At 43.1% G+C, this 11,892-nt stretch overlaps 1 protein-coding gene across 1 annotated transcript in view; it reads right to left on the reverse strand.

The window, feature by feature from the left end:
• The window catches only part of ITSN2 (intersectin 2), a 107,399-nt gene that overhangs the window by 78,133 nt on the left and 17,374 nt on the right, over positions 1–11,892 (reverse strand). The window contains exons 3-8 of the mRNA XM_018575523.1: positions 11,272–11,335; positions 8,490–8,653; positions 4,595–4,792; positions 3,575–3,671; positions 1,778–1,920; positions 569–632 (exon numbers count right to left, since the gene is read on the reverse strand). Of these exons, the coding sequence (XP_018431025.1) occupies positions 569–632; positions 1,778–1,920; positions 3,575–3,671; positions 4,595–4,792; positions 8,490–8,653; positions 11,272–11,335 (730 nt within the window). The remainder of the gene's footprint in view (positions 1–568; positions 633–1,777; positions 1,921–3,574; positions 3,672–4,594; positions 4,793–8,489; positions 8,654–11,271; positions 11,336–11,892) is intronic.

Below are 11,892 nucleotides of genomic sequence, written 5' to 3' on the forward strand. Positions count from 1 at the left end.
AAAAAAAAAAAAAAAAATTGCACTTGAAGTTGTAATCACTGTCTGTGTTCCACTGAGGGGAGATTCACCCTCTCAGTGACCTCATTACCACTGTTACTGGGACTGTAAGAGAGAGAAGATCTCAAATGTTGTCACTAGAAGAGGAATAGAGGGGAAAACATCCTATCTCGGTGACAACTGTCTAAATCTGGCCCCCCACAGTCTGAATGTTGGCCAATCAGGCGGGAATATGCCATGGGTAGCCCTGTCAGCCAGGCGGAAAATTGCTGGCTGAACCACGAATGCATTCAATCAGATGCAGTCACTGTTCTCTGGAATTCAGACCACTGCAGGGGGCAAGTGTCTGAATGCAATAGCCAGCAGTGAAGACCGCTCCATCCACGCTATTCAGTGCTGAGCTGAATGAGAGAAATCTAAACGTGAATTGCCAACCTCGGCCTTCTCGTCACTCCTCTAACAAAAAGCCAAACAACCCGGATACATTCTCCATGATATAAAATAAATGAAGACATGAGAAAGCTCAGCACCCACTTCCACAAGAAGAAAACAACATGCATGTCTATATTACCATATAGTGGCCAGTTGGGTCTGGGAAAGGTTGGATTGTACGAGTGCATTCTTCACTTGAAACCCTGAAAAACAAATGCAGCATACATTTCAGCAATCGTCAACACAATAAAACATCCGGACGCACTCCATGTGTCGCCGGAAACATCTTTTATGAAGAAATCACACAGCTACACAAAGTCCAGCCTCAGGTCCGCCCCGCTAACGCGTTTCACCCAATCCTGGGCTAAATCATAAAGGTTTTAGTGTTTTAGATACATTTCAGCAATGTTACTAATAAATAATAATGATAATGATGTTTTTGTTAACAACAACATTAACTATTATGAATATTTTGAATATTATCATCATCAAATTTGTCAGTCAGGTACTTGAATAAAATAAGAGGAAAACCTGCTGCTTTAGTCATCATTACTAAAAGCTGAACTAGCCGTAAACTAGACACACAGATACTTGTTCTAAACTATTCAAACCTCCTTTGCAAATCAGGTTTTTTGTCAAAATTTACATACTTTCAGCTGTTTGAAATGAACAAACCAAACAAAAGCAATTGAAATAGGTCAACACAACGAATGTTTCAAGTTTTTTCCCCCAAATTCAACTAGAAATTCAGCTTTTAATGACTTCTGAAGTCCCAAATTATAGAACCCCTTCATGGCAAGCATCTTTAGTACTTAGTAGAGCACTCTTTTGCGGATATGACCTTCTGGAAATGAGATGCATAGCCAGACCCCAGCTTCTGGCAGCGTTCCTGAGCAATCTTAGCCCATGCCTCATGAGCAGTCACCTCCAGTTCACTAATTTTCTTGGGTTTGCATGCTGCAACCTCCTCCTTCAAATTCCAGCAGAGATTTTCTACAGGGTTCAAGTCAGGTGACTTTGATGGCCACTGTGGAATCTTCCAGGACTTCTTCTGCAATCAAGCCTTGTTGGAATTTGAGGTATGCTTGGGATCCTTGTCCTGGTGCAAGGTCCAATGACGCCCAAGCTCCAGTGTCTTTCCATGTGGGTTGTTATGGGGGCACGCATAAATAGTGAAGGGAACTGCAGGGACATGCACTGCTGCGTCTACGCCTGCATTATGGCATACAGTGCTATATGGTGGCAAAGCTACAGTGAACTGGGGATGGTGGATTGCAGAATATTTCAAATAGAAGTAAAAGATCCAATAAAACAATAGCACGCTGTTCACATTACCAGTCAGACTCACCGGTCAGGTAACCACTCATGGTTTTATCAAGACCATTAAACTTCTGTCTGTACTTCAGCCTGGCGGCCTGTGGGACAGCCCAGTCCAGGCTACTGGTCTTAGGAGAATTACCAGTCAGTGAAGTGGTAGACGAGGAATTAGAACTAAACCAGAGGAGAAAATACATTGTACATTTATAAATACCACAAACCAGAATTATTAATACATACAAACAAATGACTGTGTGCAAACATCAGCGGCTTACACAGAATACCTTGTCAACGTTCCTGTGATATCATATAGCCCATAATTGTGTTGCTGCCATCATTATTCTTAACAATTCCTGTTATACATATTGGGGGGAATTGATCAAAACTGGAGCAGACAGAATCTGGAGCAGTTGCCCATGGCAACCAATCAGCTTCTCTCTTCAGTTTGCTGAGGTTAGATTTGAAAATGAGAGCGAAAAGCGTATGGGTTGCAGTGCAAATCCGCTCCAGATTTTGTCTGCTCCAGTATTGATAAATTCCCCCCATTGTATCATTGTTATGTTTGAAGTTGGATTTCTGTCCTTTTTACTTGCTCTGAATAGGTGCAAGAGTCTCTGCAATATGTTTACTGCTATCTGCTTCATTGGTGGCGATATATAATCCCTCACTTCCTGTCCTATCAAAACGGACATAAAACGATAACAACATCTCCAACTGCTGAAAAATAATGTTTTTAGCACAGGGTTCCTCTGAGCGATGTCTCCGCTTCCTGTCTTAGTGACCACGTCATACACTGACACACAGAGTGTCACCAGGAGAGGAAGTGAAGTCGCCATAATAACCTGACAAAGGTTGTAATCCTTCCACAAGTACAAACCAAAACACATCAGAGTTTCACTTTTCACTGGACTCCAGCAAAACAGCAATACAAGTATAAAGTTCAAATATGTGAACTCTTTTACCTGCCAGGATACTACAAGTCTGTCCGGCCGCTTGTTATTCAGAAATCTCTGTCGCACTGCCCATGAGGGTGCTACTGCTACCTGCATGCCTGCTGAGGAATAAAACGATTTGACTTTGTTGCCCTAACCTCCGGTTGGACAATAAAGGAGCACCCTGATGAGGTTATCTCTGTGCTCTTCCCTGCTCTAAGACTTCCTCTGTCCCTCAATTGTCGAGAAAGAAAATACATTTACCTAAAATCTATTCACAATGCAGAACATACACCGATCAGCCATAACATTATGACCACCTGCCTAATATTGGGTAGGTGCCCCTTTTCCTGAACTGTTGAGGCATGGACCCCACTAAAACCCTGAAGGTATGCTGTGGTAGCTGGCACCAAGCCATCAGTAGCAGGTCCTTTAAGTTGTGTAAGTTGCAAGGTGGGGCCCCCACAGACTGGACTTGTATTCCTGGGTGCCATCTGTTCCCCTTCCCTAGCAGTCATCAACTCCGAACTCTGCTGCCTTCGCACATTTAACCTTCAGCAGAATCTTCAAATCCCAAACACTTTCAGATCAACTCAATGGTCTCTCCAACTAGCCCCTTGTGTCCTGTAATGACATTTGGACCAGCGGGAACCAAAGCCTGGGGTACGGGACACAGGTATTCAATGCTCCAGAAAGAGCCGACTGATCTTTGTCGGAGGCTTTAGCACTTGCAGAGTTCATACTTGCTGCCTGCCAGAGAGGTAAGCATCCACTGACTTCTACTGCAGGAACAATGCATTGGAAAACATGGAGCCATTTTCAAACACAAAATTCTGATGATTTCTTGCCTCAGCATCACCATTGTATAATACACTCAGACTGACAGATATTCATACCTGCTGGAGCCCAGGTCTATGAGAGACTGAGCCTTCTGCATGCTAGAGCCGCCGAATCCTCCGGTCATTAGAGACAGTGAGCTGTTGTGGGGCAGTGCTGAAACAAATTCACATACAGGGTTCAGCATGTAGCTTATATCACAGAATATTTCACAGCAAGCCCTTTACTGGTAAGGCCCCTTTCATACTACAACAAGTGACACCACTGCAACATAATCCAGGGATATTTGTATATCAGAAGCAGAACAGGTCTGCCACTAACAAGCTTTAAGTTAATATTTACGTACTGGCACTGCAGCCGATTTGGTGGTATGGGCACGCAGCCTGCAGCGAATGTAAATACTTTAACAAAGCGAAGCAGGATAGAATAAATAAAAAAAACCTTAAAAGCCCAACTCGGCCCATAACTAATCCAGTATTTCCAGAAACACCAGAGTTGCTACACCGGAAAAGCTTAAATCCCATCTCCTTCATGTAGTAACACTTTGAGATAAGAATTTTCAAATGCTGATTGAAAATTCCACCTGATGGTGAAATTTACTTTTCCGGAGACAAAAGGGGTTCACCAAACATCCACTTAAAGTGACACTAAACTCAGGAGTTAAATCTTAAAAATCCATTCAAGAACCTGAACTCTTAACAAAAATATATCTTATTTGTGTATCACTCGGCTGTAGATCCTCCAATCATCTCTGAATTGGTGCTGACACCGTCCTTCCTTCTGGAGGGTGACTACTTTTGTTCCCCATGCTCCCTGTGTGTGTTGTAAAGTAGTCATCTTGACTCTAGTACCAATGACAGAGCAAGTATACTCACCCACATAGCGGTTACATACAAATACATAACTATGGGGCACAACACAGAGCAAGGACACGGATCACCATCAATAAAAGGTATTACCTACATTTTCACAATGTATCTTGCGAATTCAGCAGTTAGCTCATTACAATAATCAGATGCCAATTCGTTAACTGGATCATCATACTTTACACCAGAAAAACATGGAGAGGAAACACTTACTTGAAGACAAAGGGAAAGAGGACAAGAGACTGGATGTTCCATTTGGCAATGTTGACGATGAGCCGACAGAAGACATCAAGGGACTAGACATAGCCAACGGTGGCAGAGAGCCCAATGAGGTCAGCGTAGTGGTGGGTGCAATGGGTAAGAGCGAGGGCATAGATGGTGGCATGGACAAGTTTGGCATACTTCCCATTCCTAAACACAAAACGTAAAACAATGGCTTGTATTTGTCCCGAGAATTTCTATCTTGCATTACAAATGCTACATACACTTCTGCTATTTACAGCCACAACCTATGTATGGCTTGTTAATACACGCACACGCAGAAAGTAACAAACATACATTTTAAGACAATGTGTCCTGGTGACCACACACAAGGTGAGCAAACAACCTCAATGGAAGCAAAGACAGCAATAAAACCTGTAAGAAAACTTTCCAGGTTATTTTCAAAACTAAAACAACGTTATACTCACCCGAACCTCACAGCTGGCTGGCTGTTAGAGCTCTCCTTCCAGCTTGTTTCCATCTCTGTTCTGGCAATAAAATGTCCCTCAGCATCCATAGGTCCAATATACAGTGTACTGGACAGGAAGACTCAAGGATCCTTAGACTGCTGGAGCAGAGAGAGCATGTTACCTCACCATTGGGGCCAGTGGGAGACTAGTGTCCCGCCAATGGTGCCAGTGGGAGACTAATGTCCCGCCAATGGTGCCAGTGGGAGACTAATGTCCCGCCAATGGTGCCAGTGGGAGACTAATGTCCCGCCAATGAGGGCCAGTGGGAGACTAATGGACCGCCAATGAGGGCCAGTGGGAGACTAATGGACCGTCAATGAGGGCCAGTGGGAGACTAATGGACCGTCAATGAGGGCCAGTGGGAGACTAATGGCCCGCCAATGAGGCCAGTAGGAGACTAATGGCCCGCCAATGGTGTCAGTGGGAGACTAATGGCCCGCCAATGGTGCCAGTGGGAGACTAGTGTCCCGCCAATGGTGCCAGTGGGAGAATAGTGTGCCACCAATGGTGCCTGTGAGAGAATAGTGTGCCACCAATGGTGCCAGTGGGAGAACAGTGTCCCACCAATGGTGCCAGTGGGAGAACAGTGTCCCACCAATGGTGCCAGTGGGAGAACAGTGTCCCACCAATGGTGTCAGTGGGAGCATAGTGTGCCACCAAGGGTGCCAGTGGGAGAATAGTGTGCCACCAAGGGTGCCAGGAGAATAGTGTCCCACCAATGGTGCCAGTGGGAGAATAATGCTCTATCGTTGGAAGAAAAAATGCCACATCAGTGGTGTCAGTGTAAGGTATTGTTGGGGTCAGTGGGAGAAACAGTGGCCAGTTAAGTGCAAACAAGAGGTCACATCCGACCCACAGGCTACAATTTGGGGACCACTGGTCTAATACTTATAAATATATACACTACAATGCTTCAAAAGAAATATAAAAATGCCAAAACCACCAGTTTGTAATGTCTATTCTATTAAATAGAGATATACAATGGTTTACACATACGGGACATATTTGTATTGTCTACTTTATAAAGTGGTAAGAGTCTTTTTAAAAGCCAAAAGAGTATAATTGTGTTTTGTTATTGCTGATGAGTTTATAGGCTGAAAACAAGTTGCTGAGTTGCTTTTGCTGCCTGCCTACCCACATGCTGGAACATGTGGGTACATAGAATCCTACAAAACGTGCAAACTATATTTTGAGTGTTAAAAGGTTCAAGGTTCCAGGACAGAGTACAACCAAAAAGGATTATAAACTGACCTTAAGGACCTCAAAAAAATGCAAAGCACAAGACTGCATCAGTACACAATGTTTCACTGATAACTTTTATTCACACAGTAGTTCCTCTAAGAAGTTAGGTGACTCACCCAGTTTCTGCTGTCATGCTATAAAAACAGGACACTCCCTTCTGACCATACACCAAGCCATACAAACCACAAGCTTTCACCAATGCGATAACAATCAGCATATCTAAATAGGTCTAAAGACAGGAAGTAACAGTCTGAAGATCAAAAGCTATGTAATCATCCCCTCATAGAACTGTGACCTAAACATGTTGTCTAGGGCAAGGCAGTCCATGGGGTCTATTCATAAAAAAATACCATAGCTTTCGTGCAGGGAAACTACACGTGCAAATGTTCTGTGCAAATTAAACAGCTGCTGTAAGAATGGTGTAAAGTCGAATGTTCTTACGGCTATTTTCTTTTCTGGTTAAATGTTCTTCAGTTATTATGGTCAGTAGTGAATAGGAAAAATATCAAAAAGGAAGAATCCAGCCGCATTCCGTTCTACGCTGAATCAGTTTATTGAAAACTCATGAGTAACACCGAGCCCTGCCCTAAGTGTGCGGCTGGTTTCCTCCTTTACTATATGCCTGCTTGGTTGGCGCGAGGATACGCTCCTTCCAGAGAGCACCCAGCTCTCTTTCCCCTAATAAACCCATAGAGGAGCGGCGCTTTATTCCTATGCCTTAGGGCACACGTGTCAAACATAAGGCCACTGGCCAAATCTGGTCTGCCAGGCCATTTCATGTGGCCCTCGCACCTCTCCCGCAGCTTTAAATTTGTAAGCAGACACCGGACTTCACTGGAAGGCTGCCGAGGTCCCCGTAGCCTTCCTGTGAATCACGGCGCCTGTTTACAGTGCCGGCCGAAAATCTCCTTCCTGTGAATCCACGCCACCCACACCCACGGAGACCGCCCGGAACCCCTGGTGAGATTACACAGCCCTTGAAATCATTGATGAGAACACCTGTTATTTTTTATCAATGAATACAAGGTGTTCTCTGAATGGCTGCTTTGCCGTGCAAGTTAAACCTCTGTTTTAATAGCAGATGGGTAGTCACTCAGCACAACCCTGTACAGGCACCTGGAAGATTGCTGTAAAGCACTATAGTAGCTCAGGCTACTCCAGTGTTTTACAGGATCCCCCTAGCCCTACCAGGTATAAAATATGGATTCCTAAATTGGGCCAAGATGGCCCAATATTAAAGTGACATTAAAATCAAAGATTTCCCCCCGCCCATGCTGCTTTAAGGACTTACCTTAAATGATGCCTCTTGATCCAATCATCTTCTTCTTTCCAGTAGTTTTCAGGAGTCCCTCCAGTGCTGGTGCCGGTCTCTGATCCAGCGCTGACTCCGGTCTCTCCCTGTCCCACGGAGTCTGTGCGGGTGCACGCTGCTGCATTGACTTACCCTGCGTCTCTCCTCGTGTGCGGGCCGAAGATCTCTACTCCGCATGCGCTCACCCCATCATCCTTTGCGGCCGCCCGAGAATCTTCAGACGGGAGCGCGCAGTGGACACAGAGGTAAGTTTAAACCTATTTTTTAAATGTTATATATACTGCTTGCTAGCAGAAGATATATGCAAAAACACGCGAGGGTTTAATTATCCTTTAAGAGCATTCGATTTTGCCCCAATTTTCGCAACAGCTGATTGAATTGTGCAGAACTAATATACATACAGGTTTTTGCTGGACCAATAGCAATGCATTGATATTGAAAAAAGCCCCCTAAGTGTCAAACAAATAAAAGGAGCCTCATCGGAATCCCTTTAGGTGTGCACGCATTTTAGAAGGTCATTTCTCAAGAGGAATCAATTACAAGCAAGAAATGAGCTTTCTGTATAATGTATAGAGTGTACAGAATGTACCCAGGTTGCTACGTTGCAAGGAATCAACATTTGCATTTACTGGCACTTTTACCATATCTCTGAGGGCAGCAAATTGCAAAATTAAATTTTCATGACAATAATTTATAAACTTTCTTCTGTAGCAAAAGAACAAGTCATTCTTTTTAGTGAATGTGACATTATCCTTTAACAATAACACTTTGGAACCAGATGGGGAGGATGAACAGTTTACATAATGCAATTAGAAAGAAATACCGTAGCGGGAGGACATTAGTGGCGAAAAGACGGGTGGCTGCTTCATTACAGGTGGAAGGATCATTGGCAAATTCTGGCCTTGCAGCTTGAGTTTGATGAATTTCATAGCGATGGAGAACTCCAACTGGTCCATCTTGCCATCTTTGTTGAGGTCGGACAGAGCCCTGCATGAAAGGAAAACTGATAATCAAAACTGCACAGAAAGTAAAAAATGACATTAATCACCAGTTCGAGGCTAAAATGTCACCAGTCCATTTTATCATACAAACGCCTGTCTCGGTTAAGCACCCTGGCCCTGCAGCACTTTGGGTCTTATAGGGTATATCTAGAAACGTTTGAGCCAAACAGTATTTTGAAAAATGCGCCTCGTCTTCCTCGTGGAAAAATAGCAGCGCACCTGGACATATATTTTAGGCACTGTTCTGTAGACTAATAGCTGTAAATCTGCAATGTGAGACCATCAAAAGCACTGCTGCCTCTGACTGCTAGTCTCAAGAGGTTTGACGTGAGATTTGGTGATGTCATGACTGTGCTGCTCACTGTTCTCCTTGCTGGGAAGGGAGTTGCACTGCAAGTATCTCCCTGCTTCTGTGTATCTGTGTTTTCTCCAACTTTTCTGCTTCTTTTTAAATATCCCTCCCAACAGTAATCAATGGGGCAGCTGAGACATGAGGAAAAAAAGCTCAGCCTCTACCAAAATAACTGGTGACAACTGGTGCCAAGTGCTTTCTCCTCTGCTTGCCTTTATGAATTTAGCTTCTATAGGTTAGGTAGTCTTTAAAGTCTAAAAAAAACATTTCATTAACTGGTTGGTAATGTCTAGGGGACCTGTGTAAAGGACTTTTACTTACCTGATCCCTGCACCCCCAGCAGTAGACACTCACCTCTACAGGCCCTGCATTGTACATGATGATTTCAGCTGGCCTCTGTCTGCCAGAAGAGCGGAGGGAAGAGGCTGCAGGCACCAATTTTGGAGCCGGTGGGAGTAAGTAAAAGTCCTTTACACAGGTCCCGTAGACATTAATGAGCAGTTAACCCTTGCAGAGTGCCCCACCACACATAGGCTTATAGGACATGATCTGTGTGGGTACGTATGGTCTCCCTTTGAATGTGAAAGGTTACTCTGAGTGTTCCGGTCTCCTTCCACAAACCAAAAACATATTAGGGCTTTACTTGAATTTCAACCAGAACTGACCACAGAAAGACTGTATATGTGTGCGAAAATGACTGCACACTTGTCTGGGGCCAAGTACTAATGTCAATGGATGCGAGTACAAGAAGTCTGCACTATAAAAAAACATAAACACACTCAATATGACAATGGCAGAGTAAATACACATATTTAATTTTATTGAGTACAGACATGTGGATAGGAATATAGTCACTTTTTTAAATAATAAAATTAAGCAAGTGGAATGAGGGTTGTAAGACTTCGCTCATTAAGGGTATTCAGTGTATTAATTTGGGGAGGAGAAGTAGACCAGGAACTCTGCTGAATTGTCTTAGCACCATGTCATTATCTGAATGTCAAGCCAAATCCGCTACAGAGAATTGGTGTAGCCAAGTTCTTTGGAAAGGAAAATGCATTTTTAATACATACATAACAGTTACTTTGCAAAGATGAATGAGAAATGGATTATGCATTTTTTTTCTGTTGTGGAGAGTTCACTTTGAGACATTAATCAACTACAAAATCAAATGGAAAAGGTGGGTTCAGCAAACATTTACAATAAAAATGTGTAAAGTGCAGGTCTATCTGCAGCACTGAATTCTTCCCACAAACACGGATGGAAATAATGAATCCATTACGTGTAAGAACATTCATGAATTAAACATGCAATAAATCAAATATCAATGCGATCGGCAGTGTCTGCAGAGTGAGAAATGAATATTAATACGAAGATTAAAGTTTCAGTACAGCCCGAGCCCAGGAGAATTCCAGCGTCTTCCCCCCGAGCATCAGAGTAATGAAAAGGCCCTGAAACTCTGGCATATACATGTAGATATTATTACTTGCTCTTTTACACAAATTAAGTAGCAGTATAGGTTTGGGGTTTCTCCCAAATGAGGTCTAACCACTGTATGGTGTGCAGTTGATCCATCATGATACCACTATGTCTAAACCTAGCTAAACATTATGGCCCCTGAAAAGAGTTAAGGGCAATGCAAAGATTACGCTTCATCTGCACCTATCTATGTATGCACATTAAAGAAATGTGGTCTAGTTGAATGGGGATGCTCAACAAAGGTTCTTGCACAGGGGCCCTTTGGTGACCATCCACCACTGACAACTATGAAGAAGTAAAAGTGACCAAAAGATCAAAGGTCAACTCCAGGCTTTGTTGGGTTTTTACGCTTGCATCCCCCCTAAGTACCTCCCTCATCTCTTGTTGTATCTACAGGAATGAAAATGTAGAGAAATCTCCCCAATAGGACACAGCAAAAAAGTCAATTGGGAATCTTGATTCCATATTCTACAGTATATAAGACTAAAACGTTTTGGTTCGCATATATACTTTAATGGTTTAACATCACAGAGTGAGAATAAACCTGAAACACAGTGACCAGGTTCTTGCAGAAAGGTGACCATATAGACCATAGTCACACACGGAGATGCTCTCACTCTTACAGTAACTATCTCGTATTTAAGCCCTAGTCTAGCCAATTTTATTTTTTTTAGTGTTGGTTGGAGTTGTTCTGCAGGTTTTTTAGCACTATAGACACAAACACGGTGGCTTACTGTTGTTACAGGAATGTCTAGGTAATAATGAAAATCTCTTACCATATTTCAGCGAGAACGGCTGGAGGAAGCCCTGATTGTAAAAAGAAGTTTTTTGCCTGGTCCCCTAGTAGAGGAAGAAGATGACAGGTGAGGAATTAGTGCACAACAATGCTTAACCATTGAGTAAAACTTTGCAGTCTTCCAGCATCAAAATGAAATATGACAATCTTTTTTGCTTAATTTTTTTTTCCACAAAAGGCCCCCCAATGGATTGTCTCAGCATTATTTTTGCTTTTACTTTGTTCTTGTAGAGAGAAACAGCTTTTATTACTACCTGTAACATCATTACCATATGTCAAATTCTTGTGGGGCAGCTGCTGAACGGTCAGTTCCTATATTATCCATCCCCCCTAGAACTACATCATCCCAGAGACCTTTCCCTGTTTCCCTACACACAGTGTGTGGGCAGGCTGTTGGAAATCAAGGCATTTTGGGGGGTTTTTTCTGGGGGGTGGGGGGGATGGGGGGGAGGGAGGAGTAAACTAGTATACTAGAATGTCTGATGAACAGATATTTTTCTGTACTTGGTGTTTTTAAAGGGATAAAACGTGGGGAAATGTGCATGTATTGCAGAAATATAGCAAAAATATATTCTTTTCTTTTTTTATTTCCCAGATAGAC

The sequence above is a fragment of the Nanorana parkeri genome, unplaced genomic scaffold (assembly GCF_000935625.1).
Source record: "Nanorana parkeri isolate BGI_ZX_2015 unplaced genomic scaffold, ASM93562v1 scaffold53, whole genome shotgun sequence".
Taxonomy (NCBI): domain Eukaryota; kingdom Metazoa; phylum Chordata; class Amphibia; order Anura; family Dicroglossidae; genus Nanorana; species Nanorana parkeri.